Source organism: Bombina bombina, chromosome 2 (genome assembly GCF_027579735.1).
Source record: "Bombina bombina isolate aBomBom1 chromosome 2, aBomBom1.pri, whole genome shotgun sequence".
NCBI lineage: Eukaryota > Metazoa > Chordata > Amphibia > Anura > Bombinatoridae > Bombina > Bombina bombina.
Window position 1 is genome coordinate 1,227,145,812 of NC_069500.1, and position 25,677 is coordinate 1,227,171,488.

The window sequence follows — 25,677 nt, forward strand, 5'->3', positions numbered from 1 at the left end:
GGAGATCATATCTCAGGGATATCTTCTGGACTTCAAAGCTTCTCCTCCACAAGGGAGATTTCATCTTTCAAGATTATCTGCAAATCAGATAAAGAAAGAGGCATTCCTACGCTGCGTGCAAGACCTCCTTGTAATGGGGGTGATCCATCCAGTTCCGCGGACGGAACAAGGACAGGGTTTTTATTCAAATCTGTTTGTGGTTCCCAAAAAAGAGGGAACCTTCAGACCAATTTTGGATCTAAAGATCTTAAACAAATTCCTCAGAGTTCCATCATTCAAGATGGAAACTATTCAAACCATTTTACCCATGATCCAAGAGGGTCAGTACATGACCACAGTGGACTTAAAGGATGCCTACCTTCACATTCCGATTCACAAGAATCATCATCGGTTCCTGAGGTTTGCCTTTCTAGACAGGCATTACCAATTTGTAGCTCTTCCATTCGGGTTGGCTACAGCCCCAAGAATTTTTACAAAACTTCTAGGCTCACTTCTGGCGGTTCTAAGACCGCGAGGCATAGCGGTGGCTCCTTATCTAGATGACATCCTGATACAGGCGTCAAGCTTTCAAATTGCCAAGTCTCATACAGCGATAGTTCTGGCATTTCTGAGGTCGCATGGGTGGAAAGTGAACGAAGAAAAGAGTTCTCTATCTCCTCTCACAAGGGTTTCCTTCCTAGGGACCCTTATAGATTCTGTAGAAATGAAAATTTACCTGACGGAGTCCAGGTTATCAAAACTTCTAAATGTTTGCTGTGTTCTTCACTCCATTCCGCGCCCCACGGTGGCTCAGTGCATGGAAGTAATCGGCTTAATGGTAGCGCCGATGGACATAGTGCCATTTGCGCGCCTGCATCTCAGACCGCTGCAATTATGCATGCTCAGTCAGTGGAATGGGGATTACACAGATTTGTCCCCTCTACTAAATCTGGATCAGGAAACCAGAGATTCTCTTCTCTGGTGGTTATCTCGGGTCCATCTGTCCAAGGGTATGACCTTTCGCAGACCAGATTGTACGATTGTAACAACAGATGCCAGCCTTCTAGGTTGGGGTGCAGTCTGGAACTCCCTGAAGGCTCAGGGTTCATGGACTCAGGAGGAGAAATTCCTCCCAATAAATATTCTGGAGTTAAGAGCAATATTCAATGCTCTTCTAGCTTGGCCTCAGTTAGCAACACTGAGGTTCATCAGATTTCAGTCGGACAACATCACGACTGTGGCTTACATCAACCATCAAGGGGGAACCAGGAGTTCCCTAGCGATGTCAGAAGTCTCCAAGATAATTCGCTGGGCAGAGTCTCACTCTTGCCACCTATCAGCGATCCATATCCCGGGCGTAGAGAACTGGGAGGTGGATTTTCTAAGTCGTCAGACTTTTCATCCGGAGGAGTGGGAACTCCATCCGGAGGTGTTTGCTCAATTGGTCCATCGTTGGGGCAAACCAGAACTGGATCTCATGGCGTCTCGCCAGAACGCCAAGCTTCCTTGTTACGGATCCAGGTCCAGGGACCCAGAAGCGACGCTGATAGATGCTCTAGCAGCTCCTTGGTTCTTCAACCTGGCTTATGTGTTTCCACCGTTTCCTCTGCTCCCTCGACTGATTGCCAAAATCAGACAGGAGAGAGCATCAGTGATTCTGATAGCGCCTGCGTGGCCACGCAGGACCTGGTATGCAGATCTGGTGGACATGTCATCCTCTCCACCGTGGACTCTGCCTCTGAGACAAGACCTTTTAATACAAGGTCCTTTCAATCATCCGAATCTAATTTCTCTGAGACTGACTGCATGGAGATTGAACGCTTGATCCTATCAAAGCGTGGCTTCTCCGAGTCAGTCATTGATACCTTAATACAGGCACGAAAGCCTGTCACCAGGAAAATCTACCACAAGATATGGCGTAAATATCTTCATTGGTGTGAATCCAAGAATTACTCATGGAGTAGGGTTAGGATTCCTAGGATATTGTCCTTCCTCCAAGAGGGTTTGGACAAAGGATTATCAGCTAGTTCTTTAAAGGGACAGATTTCTGCTTTGTCTATTCTTTTACACTAGCGTCTGGCAGAAGTTCCAGACGTCCAGGCATTTTGTCAGGCTTTAGTTAGAATTAAGCCTGTGTTTAAACCTGTTGCTCCTCCATGGAGTTTAAACTTGGTTCTTAAAGTTCTCCAAGGGGTTCCGTTTGAACCCCTTCATTCTATTAATATCAAACTTCTATCATGGAAAGTTCTGTTTCTGATGGCTATTTCTCTGCTTGAAGAGTCTCTGAGTTATCTGCCTTACATTGTGATTCTCCTTATCTGATCTTTCATTCAGATAAAGTAGTTCTGCGTAGAAAACCTGGGTTTTTACCCAAGGTGGTTTCTAACAAGAATATCAATCAAGAGATTGTTGTTCCATCCTTGTGTCCTAATCCTTCTTCGAAGAAGGAACGTCTTTTGCATAATCTAGACGTAGTGCGTGCCTTGAAGTTTTACTTACAAGCTACTAAAGATTTTCGTCAAACATCTAGCCTGTTTGTTGTTTACTCTGGACAGAGGAGAGGTCAGAAGGCCTCGGCAACCTCTCTTTCTTTTTGGCTTCGGAGTATAATCCGTTTAGCCTATGAGACTGCTGGACAGCAGCCCCCTGAAAGGATTACAGCTCATTCTACTAGAGCTGTGGCTTCCACCTGGGCCTTTAAAAATGAGGCTTCTGTTGAACAGATTTGCAAGGCTGCGACTTGGTCTTCGCTTCATACCTTTTCAAAATTTTACAAATTTGATACTTTTGCTTCTTCGGAGGCTGTTTTTGGGAGACAGGTTCTACAGGCAGTGGTTCCTTCCGTTTAAGTTCCTGCCTTGTGCCTCCCATCATCCGTGTACTTTAGCTTTGGTATTGGTATCCCACAAGTAATGGATGATCCGTGGACTGGATACACTTAACAAGAGAAAACATAATTTATGCTTACCTGATAAATTTATTTCTCTTGTAGTGTATCCAGTCCACGGCCCGCCCTGTCCTTTTAAGGCAGGTCTAAATTTTAATTAAACTACAGTCACCACTGCACCCTATGGTTTCTCCTTTCTCGGCTTGTTTCGGTCGAATGACTGGATATGGCAGTGAGGGGAGGAGCTATATAGCAGCTCTGCTGTGGGTGATCCTCTTGCAACTTCCTGTTGGGAAGGAGAATATCCCACAAGTAATGGATGATCCGTGGACTGGATACACTACAAGAGAAATAAATTTATCAGGTAAGCATAAATTATGTTTTTTTTCTGAGGAGACTTGGTGTATCAGAACTGGCTGGCATTATTTCCCTGTATGGGAATGGGGTAAGCAGTAAAACCTTTTTTAATAAGAGGGGTGTTACTGGAGTCCCTATTTTATATTTATCATTAGTTGATATTTGGGTTTTATGTGACATGGGAGACAATATAAAAACAATGTTTTATGTTTTTTATTTTTGGCACTTAAAACTTATTTGTTTTATGCTTGAGGGTTATATTGTGTGTGTATTTTTACTTTAGTGGAAAACTGCATTTCCATGCGGTGTTGTTTGGGCCTACTCTGACTTTTGACCTTAAGGGGCGGAGCCTATTTTGGCGCAATTTCTTCAGGCTTAGCAGCAGCAAACAGTAACTCGGTGGCTCCTGGACTGTGTAGCTGGTCTGAAGGGTTATAAACTTTATTCGAAGTACCCTGGGGGCAGGTAGGCGCCAGAGCAGAGCAGAGGTGCAGAGTGTATTTTTATCTATCTTTTGACTACATGTTGATATAAGTACTTCTAAAGCCTTATTTCTGCCCTTGCTTCTGAGTGCAGTCATTTTTGGATTAACCAACGATATTAAGTTAAATTTGGGAATAATTTAACGTTTTTTGTGCATTATGGAAAAATTGTTCACTTTTTCTTTTCTTAAAGGCACAGTACACATTTTTTCTAATGTTTATTTTATGCTATAAATAAGTGTTTAAACGATTTTTGTGGTATTACTAGTCTGTTCAACATGTCTGACATTGAGGTTTCTCATTGTTCTATGTGTTTAGAAGCTATTGTGCAACCCCCTCTAACATTGTTTAACTTTTGTACTGAAAGGGCTTTACAATGTAAAAAGCATATTTTAATAAAGTAAGTGTGCCTAGGGATGATTCTCAGTCTGAAGAGAATCAGGATATGCCATCCAATTCTCCCTAAGTGTCACAACCTTTTATGCCCACACAAGCGACGGCTAGTACTTCTAGTGCGTCTAATTCCTTTACTCTGCAGGAAATGGCTGCAATTATGTCAACTACCCTTGCAGAGGTATTGTTTAAATTACCAGTGTTGCAGGGTAAACGCAGTAGGTCAAGTATTAATGTAAATACTGAATCCTTTGATGCTTTATTAGCTATTTCCGATGTTCCCTCACAGTGCTCTGAGTTGGGAATCAGGGAATTACTGTCTGAGGGTGAAATTTCTGATTCAGGGAATGTTTTGCCTCAGACAGATTCGGATGCTATGTCATTTAAATTTAAGCTTGAACACCTCCGCCTGTTGCTTAGGGAGGTTTTAGCGACTCTGGATGATTGTGATCCTATTGTGATTCCTCCAGAGAAATTGTGTAAAATGTATAAATATTTGGTAGTTCCTACTTACACTGATGTTCCTAAGAAAATTTCGGAAATTATTAGTAAGGAATGGAATAAACCAGGTATACCGTTTTCTCCCTCTCCTAATTTTAAGAAAATGTTTCCTATATCAGATACCATTCGGGACTCATGGCAAACGGTCCCTAAGGTAGAGTGAGTTTTATCTTCCCTAGCTAAGCTTACTACTATACCCATTTAGGATAGTTGTGCTTTCAAGGATCCTATGGATAAGAAATTTGAGGGTCTACTAAAGAAATTATTTGTTAATCAGGGATTTCTTTTACAACCTACGGCTTTCATTGTTCTAGTAACTACTGCAGCAGCTTTTTGGTTTGAGGCTCTAGAAGAGTCTCTTAAGGTTGAGACTCCATTAGATGACATTCTAGATAGAATTAAGGCTCTTAAGCTAGCTAATTCTTTTATTACTGATGCCGCTTTTCAAATTGCTAAATTAGCGGCAAAAAATGCAGGATTTGCTATTTTAGCACGTAGAGAATTGTGGCTCAAATCTTGTTCTGCTGATGTCATCAAATCTTAAGCTTTTAGCTATTCCCTTTAACTATAAGACCCTTTTTGGGCCAGAATTGAAGGAGATCATTTCTGATATTACAGGAGGTAAGGGCCATGCCCTACCTCAGGATAGGTCGGTTAAAATGAGGGGTAAACAGAATAATTTTCGTTTCTTTCGGGAAATTTAAAGGAGGACCCCCCGCTTCTTCTTCTTCCACAAAGCAGCATGAAGGGGTGGCCCCCGATCCGGGACCGGATCTAGTAGGGGGCAGACTTTCTTTCTTTGCTTAGGCTTGGGCAAGAGATGTTCAGGATTCCTGGGCACTAGAAATAGTGACCCACGGTTATCAATTGGAATTCAAGGATTTTCTCCCAAGAGGGAGATTTCATCTTTCAAAATTATCTGCAAACCAGATAAAGAGAGAGGCGTTCTTACGCTGTGTATAATACCTTTTTACTATGTGAGTAATCTGTCCTGTTCCAAAATTGGAACAGGGACAGGGGTTTTACTCAAACCTATTTGTGGTCCCCAAAAAAGAGAGAACGTTTAGACCCATTTTGGACCTCAAGTGTCTAAACAAATTTCTAAGAGTTCCATCATTCAAGATGGAGACAATTCGAACGATTTTGCCAATGATCCAGGAGGGTCAATATATGACTACCGTGGATTTGAAGGATGCTTACCTTCATATTCCAATCCACAAAGATCATCATCGGTTTCTAAGGTTTGCCGCCTTGGACAAACATTATCAGTTTGTGGCTCTTCCTTTTCGGGTTGGCCACAGCACCCAGAATCTTCACAAAGGTTCTAGGGTCTCTTTTGGCGGCCCTCAGACCGCAAGGGATAGCGGTGGCGCCTTATCTGGATGATATTCTGATTCAGGCGTCAACATATCATCTGACAAAATCTCACACGGACACAGTGTTGTCTTTTCTGAGAACTCACGGATGGAAGGTGAACATAGAGAAGAGTTCACTTGTTCCACAGACAAGGGTTCCTTTCTTGGGAACTGTGATAGACTCGGTAGCCATGAAAGTATTTCTGACGGAGGTCAGAAAATCAAAGATTTTGAATGCTTGCCGAGCACTTCTGTCCATTCTTTGGCCTTCAGTGGCTCAGTGTATGGAGGTAATCGGATTAATGGTAGCGGCAATGGACATCGTTCCGTTTGCTCGCTTTCATCTCAGACCACTGCAACTGTGCATGCTCGGTCAGTGGAATGGGGATTATGCAGATTTATATCCAAAGATAATTCTGGATCAAGAGACCAGAAACTCTCTTCTTTGGTGGTTGTTGCCAGATCATCTGTCTCAGGGGACTTGTTTCCGCAGACCCTCGTGGGTTATAGTGACAACAGATGCCAGCCTTCTGGGCTGGGGTGCAATTTGGAACTCCCTGAAGGCTCAGGATGTTTGGACTCAGGTGGAGTCTCTACTTCCAATCAATATTCTGGAACTGAGAGCAATATTCAATGCGCTTCAGGCGTGGCCTCAGTTTGCTTCGGCCAAATTCATCAGATTCCAGTCGGACAACATAACGACTGTGGCATATGTCAATCATCAGGGGGGAACAAGGAGTTCCTTAGCGATGATAGAAGTATCCAAGATTATCAGTTGGGCAGAGGCCCACTCTTGTCATCTGTCAGCGATCTACATCCCAGGGGTAGAGAACTGGGAAGCAGATTTTCTAAGTCGACAGACTTTCTCCAACATAGGTGTGTCCGGTCCACGGCGTCATCCTTACTTGTGGGATATTCTCTTCCCCAACAGGAAATGGCAAAGAGCCCAGCAAAGCTGGTCACATGATCCCTCCCAGGCTCCGCCTACCCCAGTCATTCTCTTTGCCGTTGTACAGGCAACATCTCCACGGAGATGGCTTAGAGTTTTTTAGTGTTTAACTGTAGTTTTTATTATTCAATCAAGAGTTTGTTATTTTAAAATAGTGCTAGTATGTACTATTTACTCTGAAACAGAAAAGAGATGAAGATTTCTGTTTGTAAGAGGAAAATGATTTTAGCAACCGTTACTAAAATCCATGGCTGTTCCACACAGGACTGTTGAGAGGAATTAACTTCAGTTGGGGGAACAGTGAGCAGTCTTTTGCTGCTTGAGGTATGACACATTCTAACAAGACGAAGTAATGCTGGAAGCTGTCATTTTCCCTATGGGATCCGGTAAGCCATGTTTATTCAGAAAGTAAATAAGGGCTTCACAAGGGCTTATTATGACTGTAGACTTTTTCTGGGCTAAATCGATTCATATATTACACATATTTAGCCTTGAGGAATCATTTAATCTGGGTATTTTGGTAAAATAATATCGGCAGGCACTGTTTTAGACACCTTATTCTTTAGGGGCTTTCCCAAATCATAGGCAGAGCCTCATTTTCGCGCCGGTATTGCGCACTTGTTTTTGAGAGGCATGACATGCAGTCGCATGTGTGAGGAGCTCTGATACATAGAAAAGACTTTCTGAAGGCATCATTTGGTATCGTATTCCCCTTTGGGCTTGGTTGGGTCTCAGCAAAGCAGATACCAGGGACTGTAAAGGGGTTAAAGTTAAAAACGGCTCCGGTTCCGTTATTTTAAGGGTTAAAGCTTCCAAATTTGGTGTGCAATACTTTTAAGGCTTTAAGACACTGTGGTGAAATTTTGGTGAATTTTGAACAATTCCTTCATACTTTTTCGCAATTGCAGTAATAAAGTGTGTTCAGTTTAAAATTTAAAGTGACAGTAACGGTTTTATTTTAAAACGTTTTTTGTACTTTGTTATCAAGTTTATGCCTGTTTAACATGTCTGAACTACTAGATAGACTGTGTTCTGAATGTGGGGAAGCCAGGGTTCCTTCTCATTTAAATAAATGTGATTTATGTGACACTGAAAATGATGCCCAAGATGATTCCTCAAGTGAGGGGAGTAAGCATGGTACTGCATCATTCCCTCCTTCGTCTACACGAGTCTTGCCCACTCAGGAGGCCCCTAGTACATCTAGCGCGCCAATACTCCTTACTATGCAACAATTAACGGCTGTAATGGATAATTCTATCAAAAACATTTTAGCCAAAATGCCCACTTATCAGCGTAAGCGCGACTGCTCTGTTTTAGATACTGAAGAGCATGAGGACGCTGATGATAATGGTTCTGAAATGCCCCTACACCAGTCTGAGGGGGCCAGGGAGGTTTTGTCTGAGGGAGAAATTTCAGATTCAGGGAAAATTTCTCAACAAGCTGAACCCGATGTGATTACATTTAAATTTAAGTTGGAACATCTCCGCGCTCTGCTTAAGGAGGTATTATCCACTCTGGATGATTGTGAGAATTTGATCATCCCAGAGAAACTATGTAAAATGGACAAGTTCCTAGAGGTCCCGGGGCTCCCAGAAGCTTTTCCTATACCCAAGCGGGTGGCGGACATTGTAAATAAAGAATGGGAAAGGCCCGGTATACCTTTCGTCCCTCCCCCCATATTTAAAAAATTGTTTCCTATGGTCGACCCCAGAAAGGACTTATGGCAGACAGTCCCCAAGGTCGAGGGAGCGGTTTCTACTTTAAACAAACGCACCACTATACCCATAGAAGATAGTTGTGCTTTCAAAGATCCTATGGATAAAAAATTAGAAGGTTTGCTTAAAAAGATGTTTGTTCAGCAAGGTTACCTTCTACAACCAATTTCATGCATTGTCCCTGTCACTTCAGCCGCGTGTTTCTGGTTCGATGAACTAGTTAAGGCGATCGATAGTGATTCTCCTCCTTATGAGGAGATTATGGACAGAATCCGTGCTCTCAAATTGGCTAATTCTTTCACCCTAGACGCCACTTTGCAATTGGCTAGGTTAGCGGCGAAAAATTCTGGGTTTGCTATTGTGGCGCGCAGAGCGCTTTGGTTGAAATCTTGGTCAGCGGATGCGTCTTCCAAGAACAAACTACTTAACATTCCTTTCAAGGGGAAAACGCTGTTTGGCCCTGACTTGAAAGAGATTATCTCTGATATCACTGGGGGTAAGGGCCACGCCCTTCCTCAGGATAGGTCTTTCAAGGCCAAAAATAAACCTAATTTTCGTCCCTTTCGTAGAAACGGACCAGCCCCAAGTGCTACGTCCTCTAAACAAGAGGGTAATACTTCTCAAGCCAAGCCAGCCTGGAGACCAATGCAAGGCTGGAACAAGGGAAAGCAGGCCAAGAAACCTGCCACTGCTACCAAGACAGCATGAAATGTTGGCCCCCGATCCGGGACCGGATCTGGTGGGGGGCAGACTCTCTCTCTTCGCTCAGGCTTGGGCAAGAGATGTTCTGGATCCTTGGGCACTAGAAATAGTCTCCCAAGGTTATCTTCTGGAATTCAAGGGGCTTCCCCCAAGGGGGAGGTTCCACAGGTCTCAGTTGTCTTCAGACCACATAAAAAGACAGGCATTCTTACATTGTGTAGAAGACCTGCTAAAAATGGGAGTGATTCATCCTGTTCCATTAGGAGAACAAGGGATGGGGTTCTACTCCAATCTGTTCATAGTTCCCAAAAAAGAGGGAACGTTCAGACCAATCTTAGATCTCAAGATCTTAAACAAGTTTCTCAAGGTTCCATCGTTCAAGATGGAAACCATTCGAACAATTCTTCCTCCCATCCAGGAAGGTCAATTCATGACCACGGTGGATTTAAAGGATGCGTATCTACATATTCCTATCCACAAGGAACATCATCGGTTCCTAAGGTTCGCATTCCTGGACAAGCATTACCAGTTCGTGGCGCTTCCTTTCGGATTAGCCACTGCTCCAAGGGTTTTCACAAAGGTACTAGGGTCCCTTCTAGCGGTGCTAAGACCAAGGGGCATTGCAGTAGTACCTTACTTGGACGACATTCTGATTCAAGCGTCGTCCCTTCCTCAAGCAAAGGCTCACACGGACATAGTCCTGGCCTTTCTCAGATCTCACGGATGGAAAGTGAACGTGGAAAAGAGTTCTCTATCTCCGTCGACAAGGGTTCCCTTCTTGGGAACAATAATAGACTCCTTAGAAATGAGGATTTTTCTGACAGAGGCCAGAAAAACAAAACTTCTAAACTCTTGTCGGACACTTCATTCCGTTCCTCTTCCTTCCATAGCGCAGTGCATGGAAGTAATAGGTTTGATGGTAGCGGCAATGGACATAGTTCCTTTTGCGCGCATTCATCTAAGACCATTACAACTGTGCATGCTCAGTCAGTGGAATGGGGACTATACAGACTTGTCTCCGAAGATACAAGTAAATCAGAGGACCAGAGACTCACTCCGTTGGTGGCTGTCCCTGGACAACCTGTCACAAGGGATGACCTTCCGCAGACCAGAGTGGGTCATTGTCACGACCGACGCCAGTCTGATGGGCTGGGGCGCGGTCTGGGGATCCCTGAAAGCTCAGGGTCTTTGGTCTCGGGAAGAATCTCTTCTACCGATAAATATTCTGGAACTGAGAGCGATATTCAATGCTCTCAAGGCTTGGCCTCAACTAGCGAAGGCCAAGTTCATACGGTTTCAATCAGACAACATGACGACTGTTGCGTACATCAACCATCAGGGGGGAACAAGGAGTTCCCTGGCGATGGAAGAAGTGACCAAAATCATTCAATGGGCGGAGACTCGCTCCTGCCACCTGTCTGCAATCCACATCCCAGGAGTGGAAAATTGGGAAGCGGACTTTCTGAGTCGTCAGACATTGCATCCGGGGGAGTGGGAACTCCATCCGGAAATCTTTGCCCAAATCACTCAACTGTGGGGCATTCCAGACATGGATCTGATGGCCTCTCGTCAGAACTTCAAGGTTCCTTGCTACGGGTCCAGATCCAGGGATCCCAAGGCGACTCTAGTAGATGCACTAGTAGCACCTTGGACCTTCAAACTAGCTTATGTATTCCCGCCGTTTCCTCTCATCCCCAGGCTGGTAGCCAGGATCCATCAGGAGAGGGCGTCGGTGATCTTGATAGCTCCTGCGTGGCCACGCAGGACTTGGTATGCAGATCTGGTGAATATGTCATCGGCTCCACCATGGAAGCTACCTTTGAGACGAGACCTTCTGGTTCAAGGTCCGTTCGAACATCCGAATCTGGTCTCACTCCAGCTGACTGCTTGGAGATTGAACGCTTGATTTTATCAAAACGAGGGTTCTCAGATTCTGTTATTGATACTCTTGTTCAGGCCAGAAAGCCTGTAACTAGAAAAATTTACCACAAAATATGGAAAAAATATATCTGTTGGTGTGAATCTAAAGGATTCCCCTGGGACAAGGTAAAGATTCCTAAGATTCTATCCTTTCTCCAAGAAGGATTGGAGAAAGGATTATCTGCAAGTTCCTTGAAGGGACAGATTTCTGCCTTGTCTGTGTTACTTCACAAAAAGCTGGCAGCTGTGCCAGATGTTCAAGCCTTTGTTCAGGCTCTGGTTAGAATCAAGCCTGTTTACAAACCTTTGACTCCTCCTTGGAGTCTCAACTTAGTTCTTTCAGTTCTTCAGGGGGTTCCGTTTGAACCCTTACATTCCGTTGATATTAAGTTATTATCTTGGAAAGTTTTGTTTTTGGTTGCAATTTCTTCTGCTAGAAGAGTTTCAGAATTATCTGCTCTGCAGTGTTCTCCTCCTTATCTGGTGTTCCATGCAGATAAGGTGGTTTTACGTACTAAACCTGGTTTTCTTCCAAAAGTTGTTTCTAACAAAAACATTAACCAGGAGATAGTCGTGCCTTCTTTGTGTCCGAAACCAGTTTCGAAGAAGGAACGTTTGTTGCACAATTTGGATGTTGTTCGCGCTCTAAAATTCTATTTAGATGCTACAACGGATTTTAGACAAACATCTTCCTTGTTTGTTGTTTATTCTGGTAAAAGGAGAGGTCAAAAAGCAACTTCTACCTCTCTCTCTCTTTTTGGATTAAAAGCATCATCAGATTGGCTTACGAGACTGCCGGACGGCAGCCTCCCGAAAGAATCACAGCTCATTCCACTAGGGCTGTGGCTTCCACATGGGCCTTCAAGAACGAGGCTTCTGTTGATCAGATATGTAGGGCAGCGACTTGGTCTTCACTGCACACTTTTACCAAATTTTACAAGTTTGATACTTTTGCTTCTTCTGAGGCTGTTTTTGGGAGAAAGGTTTTGCAAGCCGTGGTGCCTTCCATTTAGGTGACCTGATTTGCTCCCTCCCTTCATCCGTGTCCTAAAGCTTTGGTATTGGTTCCCACAAGTAAGGATGACGCCGTGGACCGGACACACCTATGTTGGAGAAAACAGAATTTATGTTTACCTGATAAATTACTTTCTCCAACGGTGTGTCCGGTCCACGGCCCGCCCTGGTTTTTTAATCAGGTCTGATAATTTATTTTCTTTAACTACAGTCACCACGGTATCATATGGTTTCTCCTATGCAAATATTCCTCCTTAACGTCGGTCGAATGACTGGGGTAGGCGGAGCCTAGGAGGGATCATGTGACCAGCTTTGCTGGGCTCTTTGCCATTTCCTTTTGGGGAAGAGAATATCCCACAAGTAAGGATGACGCCGTGGACCGGACACACCGTTGGAGAAAGTAATTTATCAGGTAAACATAAATTCTGTTTTTCATCCGGGGGAGTGGGAACTTCACCCGGAGGTATTTGCCTCATTGATTCTCAGATGGGGCAGACCGGAATTGGATTTGATGGCATCTCGTCAGAATGCCAAGCTTCCAAGATACGGATCCCGGTCAAGGCATCCTCAGGCTGAACTGATAGATGCCTTGGCAGTACCTTGGTTGTTCAACCTAGCTTATGTGTTTCCGCCGTTTCCTCTCCTCCCACGCGTGATTGCTCAAATCAAACAGGAGAGAGTTTAAAGTGATCCTGATAGCGCCTGCGTGGCAACGCAGGACTTGGTATGCGGATCTAGTGGACATGTCCTCTCTGCCACAGTGGAAACTTCTGTTGAGACAGGACCTTCTCATTCAAGGTCCTTTGCAACATCCAAATCCAATTTCTCTGCAACTGACTGCGTGGAGATTGAACGCTTGATTTTATTGAAGCGAGGATTCTCTGATTCAGTTATTAATACTTTGATACAGGCTAGAAACCTGTCACTAGAAAGATCTATCATAAGATATGGTGTAAATATCTTTATTGGTGTGAATCCAAGGGTTACTCATGGAGTAAAGATTCCTAGGATTTTGTCTTTTCTCCAAGAAGGATTGGAGAAAGGGTTATCAGCAAGTTCCTTAAAGGGACAAATTTCAGCTTTGTCAATTCTGTTTCACAAACGTTTGGCAAATGTATCAGATGTTCAGTCTTTTTGTCAGACTCTATCTAGAATTAAGCCTGTATTTAGACCTATTACTCCTCCCTGGAGTTTGAATTTAGTTATTCGAGTTCTGCAAGGGGTTCAGTTTGAACCTATGCATTCCATAGATATTAAACTATTATCTTGGAAAGTTCTGTTTTTGGTTGCTATTTCTTCTGCTCGAAGAGTTTCTGAGCTTTCAGCATTACAGTGTGATTCACTTATCTCATATTTCATTCTGATAAGGTGGTTTTACGTACCAAACCTGGGTTCCTTCCTAATGTTGTTTCGAATAAGAATATTAATCTGGAAATTGTTGTTCCTTCCTTGTGTCCTAATCTTTCTTCTAAGAAGGAGCGTCTGTTACATAACTTGGACGTGGTCCGTGCCTTAAAGTTATACTTACAGGCAACTAAGGATTTCTGTCAATCATCTTCATTATTCATTGTTTATTCTGGAAAGCGTAGGGGTCAGAAAGCTACGGCTACCTCTCTTTCTTTTTGGCTGAGAAGTATCATCCGCCTGGCATATGAGACTGCTGGACAGCAGCCTCCTGAAAGAATTACGGCTCATTCTACTAGGGCTGTGGCTTCCACATGGGCTTTTTAAAAACCATGCATCTGTGGAACAGATTTGTAAGGCTGCCACTTGGTCGTCCCTTCACACTTTTTCCAAATTTTACACGATTGATACTTTTGCTTCTTCAGAGGCTATCTTTGGGAGAAAGGTTCTTCAAGCAGTGGTGCCTTCCGTTTAGATTCCTGTCTTGTCCCTCCCTTTCATCCGTGTCCTATTGCTTTGGTATTGGTTTCCCACAAGTAAGGATGAAATCCGTGGACTCGTCATATCTTTGTAAAAGAAAACTAAATGTATGCTTACCTGATAAATTACTTTCTTTTACGATATGATGAGTCGACAGCCCTCCCTGTTATTTTAAGACAGGTATATTTTATTTTTTGAAAACTTCAGTCACCTCTGCACCTTTTTAGCCTTTCCTTTTCTCTTCCTATAACCTTCGGCCGAATGACTGAGGGTGCAGGGGAAGGGGAAGGGCTATATATACAGCTCTGCTGTGGTGCTCTTTGCCACTTCCTGTTAGCAGGAGGTTAATATTCCACAAGTAAGGATGAAATCCGTGGACTCGTCATATCGTAAAAGAAAGTAATTTATCAGGTAAGCATAAATTTAGTTTTTTACCTCTGTGATTATCTTGTATCTAAGCCTCTGCAGGCTGCCCCCTTATTTCAGTTCTTTTGACAGACTTGCTTTTTTAGCCAATCAGTGCTCACTCCAGGGTAACATCACATGCATGAGCTCAATGTTATCTATATGAAACACATGAACTAATGCCCTCTAGTGATTAAAATGCATTCAGATTAGAGGCAGTCTTCAAGGTCTAAGAAATTAGCATACGAAGCTCCTAGAATTAGCTTTTAACTAAGAATATCAAGAGAACAAAGCAAAAATTGGTGATAATAATAAATTGGAAAGTTGTTTAAAATTACATTCCCTATTTAAATCATGAAAGTTTTTTTCTTTTACTTGACTGCCCCTTTAAGGCAAGTGCCTGCCAACCCTGGGTAAAGTCAGTGTCACATGCACAAGTCTCAGGACTTATGTCTGGTTATGGCCAAAATTCTGCGTAACCCAGTTTGTCTTATACCAAGTTACAGGAAAGGAAAGAGTTAATAAGTATTGTGGTTTTAAATGAAGTTCTCTGGAAGGTCCTTATTACTTCATATACATATTCAAATCCAATCACACATCTGTTGTGTAATAGAAACTGAAGTCACTTACTTGTTTGAATTTGCTCCCAGTGATTAAATGTCAGGAATCTGTGTTCTAGTTCCTGCAGTGATATCATTGGAATGTGTTCCACTCAAAGGCATCTATCCCAACTGTTGTTCCCTCGTTTGTAAACAAAGTGTTTATGTTCAGCCCATGTAAAGGTTAAAAGGGACAGTCTACTCCAGAATTGTTATTGTTTAAAAAGATATATAATCCCTTTATTACCCATTCCCCAGTTTTGCATAACCAACACGGTTATATTAAAGGGACAGTCGAGTCCAAAAAAAACTTTCATGATTTAAATAGGGCATGCAATTTTAAACAACTTCCCAATTTACTTTTATCACCAATTTTGCTTTGTTATCTTGGTATTCTTAGTTGAAAGCTAAACCTAGGAGGTTCATATGCTAATTTCTTAGACCTTGAAGACTGCCTCTAATCTGAATACATTTTGACCACTAGAGGGCATTAGTTCACATGTTTCATATAGATAACATTGAGCTCATGCACGTAAAGTGACCTAGGAGTGAGCACTGATTGGCTAAACTGCATGTCTGTCAAAAGAACTGAAATAAGGGGGCAGTCAGCAGAGGCTTAGATACAAGATAATTACAGAGGTAAAACATGTATTATTATAACTGTGTTGGATATGCAAAACTGGGGAATGGGTAATAAAACAAAAATTCTGGTGTTGACTGTCCCTTTAATATACTTTTTTACCTCTGATTACCTTGTATCTAAGCCTCTACAGACTACCCCCTTATTTCAGTTCTTTTGACAGACTTGCATTTTAGCCAATCAGTGCCCTCTCATAAGTAACTCTATAGACATGAGCACAATTTTATCTATATGGCACACATGAACTAACACCCTCTAGCTGTGTAAACCTGTCAAATGCTTTAAAATAAGAGTCAGTCTTCAAGGGCTTGGAAATTAGAGTATTAGCCTACGTAGGTTTAGCTTTCAACTAAGAGAACAAAGCAAATTTGATGATAAAGGGGAATTGGAAAGTTGCTAAAAATTGCATGCCCTATTTGTGTGTGTATGTATATGTGTATATATATATATATATATATATATATATATATTTATATATTTATATGTATCTTTTACAAGTATTTTATCCAGCTGCTAGGATGCACAGAGAACAAACATATTTAGATCATACAATGGACATTAAAGGGACAGTCTAGGCCACAAAAAACTTTCATGATTCAGATAGAGCATGTAATTTTAAACAATTTTCCAATGTACTTTTATCACCAATTTTGCTTTCTTCTCTTGGTATTCTTAGTTGAAAGCTTAACCTAGGAGGTTCATATGCTAATTTCTTAGACCTTGAAGGCCACCACTTTTCAGAATGCATTTTACGTTTTTCACCACTAGAGGGTGTCAGTTCATGTATTTCATATAGATAACACTGTGCTCATGCACGTGAAGTTATCTGGGAGCAGGCACTGATTGGCTAAACTGCAAATCTGTCAAAAGAACTGAAATAAAGGGGCAGTTTGCAGAGGCTTAGATACAAGATAATCACAGAGGTTAAAAGTATATTAATATAACTGTGTTGGTTATGCAAAACTGGGGAATGGGTAATAAAGGGATTATCTATCTTTTAAAACAATACACATTCTGGTGTAGACTGTCCCTTTAATGCATAATAATGATATATTGCTATCACACACATACACATGTAATAGCTATTTAAAATTAATAACAAGTTTTTGAACAACTTTCACCAAGACACCAATAGCTCACTGGCCCCAAAAGGCCCATTTACTAAAGCTGTGTTATGTGACATGGGGATAGAGCTCCACTAACCTGAACTTGTTCAAGCATGCAAACATACTCTTCCCCCCCAGAACCTCTAAAGCTGCAATACTTGTTAATACTTTTTTTAGGTGAAAAAAGAGCTTAATTGAAAATAAAATGTTGAGTAAAATGTGTACTTTTTATCTTTTGTCTTAACCATATATTTTTTTCCCTCCTAGGGATGATCAGCAACGAGAAAGGGATTACTTACTTGAAAGGAGAGACCTTGCCGTAGACTTTATTTTTTGTTTAGTTTTAGTAGAGGTTCTAAAACAGGTAAGCCTCTCAAATTGTATATTTCATTTCATCTATCTGCTCTGCACCAAATGTTTTCCATATATCATCAATAACTAACTTCATTTGAAAGAGGATTCCTGAAAGCTGCAGTGTACATTAATCTGTAGAACCACAGTCTACTTTAAGCTAACCAATTACTATATCTAAGTCAACATTTTGGACTCAATTTATCATTCATATTCTCCTATATTTTCTCCTAAAAGTTCTCATGAGAAATAATGCCCCTATTTATCATTCGAAAATGCGACTAAAATTGGTCAAGTTCTACTGTAAAATTCTCCTACTCTGTTCCCATTCTCCTTGAAGAACATGTTTTCCAAAAAAAGGGTTAAATTAGATACTTTGTCATATTACATATAGTTCTCCTCATTAATTCTCCTAGTTACAAAATTATCATTGATATTCTCCTATAGGTGTCAATTTATCAAAGGCTTCACCTGCCTACGACTACAGGTTTTCACAAGAGAACCTGCAGTCCGTATTTCTTTCATGTAATTAGCAAGAGTCCATGAGCTAGTGACGTACGGGATATACATTCCTACCAGGAGGGGCAAAGTTTCCCAAACCTCAAAATGCCTATAAATACACCCCTCACCACACCCACAAATCAGTTTTACAAACTTTGCCTCCCATGGAGGTGGTGAAGTAAGTTTGTGCTAGATTCTACGTTGATATGCGCTTCGCAGCAGGCTGGAGCCCGGTTTTCCTCTCAGTGTGCAGTGAATGTCAGAGGGATGTGAAGAGAGTATTGCCTATTTGAATTCAATGATCTCCTTCTACGGGGTCTATTTAATAGGTTCTCTGTTATCGGTCGTAGAGATTCATCTCTTACCTCCCTTTTCAGATCGACGATATACTCTTATATATACCATTACCTCTACTGATTCTCGTTTCAGTACTGGTTTGGCTTTCTACTACATGTAGAAGAGTGTCCGGGGGTAAGTAAGTCTTATTTTGTGACACTCTAAGCTATGGTTGGACACTTTTGTATAAAGTTCTAAATATATGTGTTTAAACATTTATTTGCCTTGATTCAGGATATTCACCGCTCCTTATTTCAGACAGTCAGTTTCATATTTGGGATAATGCATATGAATAAATAAATTTTTTCTTACCTTAAAATTTTACTTTTTTCCTGTGGGCTGTTAGGCTCGCGGGGGCTGAAAATGCTTCATTTTATTGCGTCATTCTTGGCGCAAAAATTTTGTCATTTCCGGCGTCATACGTGTCGCCGGAAGATGAGTCATTTTTTTGACGTTTTTGCGCCAAAAATGTCGGCGTTACCGGATGTGGCGTCATTTTTGACGCCAAAAGCATTTAGGCGCCAAATAATGTGGGCGTCTTTTTTGGCGCTAAAAAAATTTGAGCGTCATTGTTGTCTCCTCAATATTTAAGTCTTATTTCTTATTGCTTCTGGTTTGCTAGAGGCTTATTCATTGGCATTTTTTCCCATTCCTGAAACTGTCATTTAAGGAATTTGACCAATTTTGCTTTATATGTTGTTTTTTCTATTACATATTGCAAGATGTCTCAGGTTGACCCTGAATCAGAAGCCACTTCTGGAAAATCACTGCCTGATGCTGGATCTACCAAAGTTAAGTGTATTTGTTGAAAGCTTGTGGTAACTGTTTTCTCCGGCTGTTGTTTGTGATGAATGTCATGACAAACTTGTTAATGCAGAAAATATTTCCTTTAGTAATGTTCCATTACCTGTTGCTGTTCCATCAACATCTAATATTCAGGGTGTTCCTGTTAACATAAGAGATTTTGTTTCTAAATCTATTAAGAAGGCTATGTCTGTTATTCCTCCTTCCAGTAATCGTAAAAGGTCTTTTAAAGCTTCTCATGTTTCAGATGACTTTTTAAACGAACATCATCATTCTGATTCTGTTTCTGATACTGATTTTTCTGGTTCAGAGGATTCTGTTTCAGAGATTGATGCTGATAAATCTTCTTATTTATTTAAAATGGAATTTATTCGTTCTTTACTTAAAGAAGTCTTAATTGCATTAGAAATAGAGGATTCTGGTCCTCTTGTTACTAAATCTAAACGTTTGAATACGGTTTTTAAATCTCCTGCAGTTATTCCGGGGGTTTTTCCCGTCCCTGATGCTATTTCTGAAGTAATCTCCAGGGAATGGAATAATCTGGGTAATTCATTTACTAAACGGTTTAAACAGTTATATCCTGTGCCATCTGACAGATTAGAGTTTTGGGACAAAATCCCTAAAGTTGATGGGGCTATCTCTACTCTTGCTAAACGTACTACTATTCCTACGGCAGATAGTACTTCGTTTAAGGATCCTTTAGATAGGAAAATTGAATCCTTTCTAAGAAAAGCTTACTTATGTTCAGGTAATCTTCTTAGACCTGCTATATCTTTGGCAGAGGTTGCTGCAGCTTCAACTTTCTGGTTAGAAGCCTTAGCACAACAAGTAACAGATCATAATACTCATAGCATTGTTAATCTTCTTCAACATGCTAATAATTTTATTTGTGATGCCATCTTTGATATCATTAGGGTTGATGTCAGGTATATGTCTTTAGCTATTTTAGCTAGAAGAGCTTTATGGCTTAAAACTTGGAATGCTGATATGTCTTCTAAGTCAACCTTGCTTTCCATTTCTTTTCAAGGTAATACATTGTTTGGTTCACAGTTGGATTCTATTATTTCAACTGTTACTGGGGGGAAAGGAACTTTTTTACCACAGGATAAAAAATCTAAAGGTAAATTTAGGTCTGCTAATCGTTTTCGTTCCTTTCGTCACAATAAGGAACAAAAACCTGATCCTTCCCCTACAGGAACGGTTTCAGTTTGGAAACCATCTCCAGTCTGGAATAAATCCAAGCCCTTTAGAAAGCCAAAGCCAGCTCCCAAGTCCACATGAAGGTGCGGCCCTCATTCCAGCACAGCTGGTAGGGGGCAGATTACGTTTTTTCAAAGAAATTTGGATCAATTCGATTCACAATCTTTGGATTCAGAACATTGTTTCACAAGGATACAGAATAGGCTTCAAGATAAGGCCTCCTGCAAGAAGATTTTTTCTTTCCCGTGTCCCAATAAATCCAGTGAAGGCTCAAGCATTTCTGAAATGTGTTTCAGATCTAGAGTTGGCTGGAGTAATTGTGCCAGTTCCAGTTCTGGAACAGGGGCTGGGGTTTTACTCAAATCTCTTCATTGTACCAAAGAAGGAGAATTCCTTCAGACCAGTTCTGGATTTAAAAATATTGAATCGTTATGTAAGGATACCAACATTCAAAATGGTAACTATAAGGACTATTCTGCCTTTTGTTCAGCAAGGGCATTATATGTCCACAATAGATTTACAAGATGCATATCTACATATTCCGATTCATCCAGATCACTATCAGTTTCTGAGATTCTCTTTTCTAGACAAGCATTACCAGTTTGTGGCTCTGCCGTTTGGCCTAGCAACAGCTCCAAGAATTTTTACAAAGGTTCTCTGTGCCCTTCTATCTGTAATCAGAGAACAGGGTATTGTGGTATTTCCTCATTTGGACGATATCTTGGTACTTGCTCAGTCTTCACTTTTAGCAGAATCTCATACGAATCAACTTGTATCGTTTCTTCGAGAACATGGTTGGAGGATCAATTTACCAAAGAGTTTGTTGACTCCTCAGACAGGGGTAACCTTTTTAGGTTTCCAGATAGATTCAGTGTCCATGACTCTGTCGCTAACGGACAAAAGACGTCTGAAATTGGTTTCAGCTTGTCGAAACCTTCAGTCTCAATCATTCCCTTCGGTAGCCTTATGCATGGAAATTCTAGGTCTTATGACTGCTGCATCAGACGCGATCCCCTTTGCTCGTTTTCACATGCGACCTCTTCAGCTCTGTATGCTGAACCAGTGGTGCAGGGATTATACAAAGATATCACAGTTAATATCTTTAAAACCGATTGTACGACACTCTCTGACGTGGTGGACAGACCACCATCGTTTAGTTCAGGGGGCTTCTTTTGTTCTTCCGACCTGGACTGTGATCTCAACAGATGCAAGTCTGACAGGTTGGGGAGCTGTATGGGGGTCTCTGACGGCTCAAGGGGTTTGGGAATCTCAGGAGGCGAGATTACCAATCAACATTTTGGAACTCCGTGCAATTTTCAGAGCTCTTCAGTCATGGCCTCTTCTAAAGAGAGAGTCATTCATTTGTTTTCAGACGGACAATGTCACAACCGTGGCATATGTCAATCATCAAGGAGAGACTCACAGTCCTCTGGCTATGAAAGAAGTATCTTGAATACTTGTTTGGGCGGAATCCAGCTCCTGTCTAATTTCTGCGGTTCATATCCCAGGTATAGACAATTGGGAAGCGGATTATCTCAGTCGCCAGACATTACATCCGGGCGAATGGTCTCTTCATCCAGAAGTATTTCTTCAGATTGTTCAAAGTGGGGACTTCCAGAAATAGATCTGATGGCTTCTCATCTAAACAAGAAACTTCCCAGGTATCTGTCCAGATCCAGGGATCCTCAGGCGGAAGCAGTGGATCCATTGTCACTTCCTTGGAAGTATCATCCTGCCTATATCTTTCCGCCTCTAGTTCTTCTTCCAAGAGTGATTTCCAAGATTCTAAAGGAGCGTTCGTCTGTTCTGCTGGTGGCTCCAGCATGGCCTCACAGGTTTTGGTATGCGGATCTTGTCCGGATGGCTACTTGCCACCCGTGGACTCTTCCGTTAAGACCAGACCTTCTATCGCAAGGTCCTTTTTTCCATCAGGATCTCAAATCCTTAAATTTGAAGGTATGGAGATTGAACGCTTGATTCTCAGTCATAGAGGTTTCTCTGACTCTGTAATTAATACTATGTTACAGGCTCGTAAATCTGTATCTAGGAAGATATATTATCGAGTTTGGAAGACTTACATTTCTTGGTGTTCTTCTCATCATTTTTCCTGGCATTCTTTTAGAATTCCTAGAATTTTACAGTTTCTTCAGGATGGTTTGGATAAAGGTTTGTCTGCAAGTTCCTTGAAAGGACAAATCTCTGCTCTTTCTGTTCTTTTTCACAGAAAGATTGCTAATCTTCCTGATATTCATTGTTTTGTACAGGCTTTGGTTCGTATAAAACTTGTCATTAAGTCAATTTCTCCTCCTTGGAGTTTGAATTTGGTTCTGGGGGCTCTTCAAGCTCCTCCGTTTGAATCCATGCATTCGCTGGATATTAAATTACTTTCTTGGAAAGTTTTGTTTCTTTTGGCCATCTCTTCTGCTAGAAGAGTTTCTGAATTATCTGCTCTTTCTTGTGAGTCTCCTTTTCTGATTTTTCATCAGGATAAGGCGGTTTTGCGAACTTCATTTAAATTTTTACCTAAGGTTGTGAATTCTAACAACATTAGTAGAGAGATTGTAGTTCCTTCATTGTGTCCTAATCCTAAGAATTCTAAGGAAAGATCGTTGCATTCTTTGGATGTGGTTAGAGCTTTGAAATATTATGTTGAAGCTACTAAAGATTTCTGAAAGACTTCTAGTCTATTTGTTATCTTTTCTGGTTCTAGGAAAGGTCAGAAGGCTTCTGCAATTTCTTTGGCATCGTGGTTAAAGTCTTTGATTCATCATGATTATGTTGAGTCGGGTAGAACTCCGCCTCAAAGGATTACAGCTCATTCAACTAGGTCAGTCTCTACTTCCTGGGCATTTAGGAATGAAGCTTCGGTTGATCAGATTTGCAAAGCAGCAACTTGGTCTTCTTTGCATACTTTTACTAAATTCTATCATTTTGATGTGTTTTCTTCCTCAGAAGCAGTCTTTGGTAGAAAAGTACTTCAGGCAGCTGTTTCAGTTTGATTCTTCTGCTTATATTTTCAGTTTTTTTTCATTATAAGATTTAAACTTTGTTTTGGGTGTGGATTATTTTTCAGCGGAATTGGCTGTCTTTATTTTATCCCTCCCTCTCTAGTGACTCTTGCGTGGAAAATCCACATCTTGGGTATTCATTATCCCATACGTCACTAGCTCATGGACTCTTGCTAATTACATGAAAGAAAACATAATTTATGTAAGAACTTACCTGATAAATTCATTTCTTTCATATTAGCAAGAGTCCATGAGGCCCGCCCTTTTTGTGGTGGTTATGATTTTTTTGTATAAAGCACAATTATTCCAATTCCTTATTTTTTATGCTTTCGCACTTTTTTCTTATCACCCCACTTCTTGGCTATTCGTTAAACTGATTTGTGGGTGTGGTGAGACGCCCACATTATTTGGCGCCTAAATGCTTTTGGCGTCAAAAATGACGCCACATCCGGTAACGCCGACATTTTTGGCGCAAAAACGTCAAAAAAATGACTCAACTTCCGGCGACACGTATGACGCCGGAAATGACAAAATTTTTGCGCCAAGAATGACGCAATAAAATGAAGCATTTTCAGCCCCCGCGAGCCTAACAGCCCACAGGAAAAAAGTAAAATTTTAAGGTAAGAAAAAATTTATTTATTCATATGCATTATCCCAAATATGAAACTGACTGTCTGAAATAAGGAGCGGTGAATATCCTGAATCAAGGCAAATAAATGTTTAAACACATATATTTAGAACTTTATACAAAAGTGTCCAACCATAGCTTAGAGTGTCACAAAATAAGACTTACTTACCCCCGGACACTCTTCTACATGTAGTAGAAAGCCAAACCAGTACTGAAACGAGAATCAGTAGAGGTAATGGTATATATAAGAGTATATCGTCGATCTGAAAAGGGAGGTAAGAGATGAATCTCTACGACCGATAACAGAGAACCTATTAAATAGACCCCGTAGAAGGAGATCATTGAATTCAAATAGGCAATACTCTCTTCACATCCCTCTGACATTCACTGCACACTGAGAGGAAAACCGGGCTCCAGCCTGCTGCGAAGCGCATATCAACGTAGAATCTAGCACAAACTTACTTCACCACCTCCATGGGAGGCAAAGTTTGTAAAACTGATTTGTGGGTGTGGTGAGGGGTGTATTTATAGGCATTTTGAGGTTTGGGAAACTTTGCCCCTCCTGGTAGGAATGTATATCCCATACGTCACTAGCTCATGGACTCTTGCTAATATGAAAGAAATGAATTTATCATGTAAGATCTTACATAAATTATGTTTTATCTAATAGCGGTTATCAAAACGCTTCTTCCCTAACTCTTCTCCACCTCTTAGGTGGAGAGTTTCAATCTCCCCGGTCTCGTCCGACTGGGGAGATTGACAGCTCCTGCCCGCGCTTGATTGGCTGTGCGCGGGCAGGGGGCAGCGTTGCACAAGAGCGCAAAATAAAAATTGTTCAATGCTAAATTCTGTCAGTTTGATAAATCAAGCTCATATAGAGGACTGAAAGTTCTCCTGCAAGTTCCTGCATTAAAGTTCTCCATAGCTACAGTGGAGAACAGCATTAGAAATCTATTCTCTACCAGTTGTAGAAGCAATGTTACAAAAAAAAAATGGGCTCTGCAAGGTGCAAAAATGATCTATAACAAAGCGCAGTAATGATGTTTATTGGAGAGCAATAATAATTTATATTGGGGAGATAAAAAATATATATAATGGAGCGCCAAAATAATATATAAAATAGCTAAAAAATGTTATCTATTGGGGTATTAAAATAAGATATAAAAGTGCTAAAAATAAAGCACAAAAACAATGAAATGTAGATCTATTTTCTTACATGACAGTTTGTTGAAGAGGGGCGTTAACAAAGCTACTAGGGGGCTGTATAAATATTTCTATTGGTTTATATATGACTGACATGGAGAATAGAAGCTTATTTTCAGTGATAAATAAGGAGCAGATACTAATGCCACTAGAGAAATTCATCATTAGTTCGCCTCAGATCTCCTATGGAGAAGCACAAAGATAAAAACAACTTTTTTAAGATAAATACAGGTGCACAGGTGCGCCTCTCCTAAGGAGAGCTGCGGATAACAGAAAGGAGAATTCCCCAAATGATTAATAAATCGAGCCCTTATTATTAGCTTATGCTATGTGAAAGTGCTGTTCCACCTCCAGAAGACAAACAAGGTTATAATTTATTTACTTTTGCTGAAAACAGGTGGGTAAATCATCATTAATTAGGTATTTAGTGACCCACCATAACTAGAACAGAAATTCCATAAATTATGGCCCTGACTGCTTTAGAATAACAGTGTTATTAGATTTGTAATGTTTGGTGGTAAATTCAGAAATTTACTTTTATTCTTTTTGACTCGTTGGTAATTTCAGTTCAATTTTAGTAATTTTGTCAGCACTTTGTCTTTTAGTCTACAATTCTTTTTCAGTAGATGAGTTTAACCCTTTTGCTTACAGATAAATCTCTGTGTTCAGCATGTGAAGGGCCATACATTTATTTACTTATGTTTGATGCTGTCTGATGGGTTTTCAGCCTGGGCATGTTGCTCTTTATTATTTTGCAG

At 41.0% G+C, this 25,677-nt stretch overlaps 1 protein-coding gene across 5 annotated transcripts in view; it reads left to right on the plus strand.

Annotated features, from left to right (window-relative positions):
• Positions 1–25,677, plus strand: part of FRYL (FRY like transcription coactivator) — a 916,813-nt gene that overhangs the window by 512,612 nt on the left and 378,524 nt on the right. For all 5 annotated transcript variants that reach the window (XM_053703981.1, XM_053703978.1, XM_053703979.1 and 2 more), the window contains one exon: positions 17,156–17,252. In XM_053703981.1, coding sequence (XP_053559956.1) covers positions 17,156–17,252 — 97 coding nt within the window. The remainder of the gene's footprint in view (positions 1–17,155; positions 17,253–25,677) is intronic.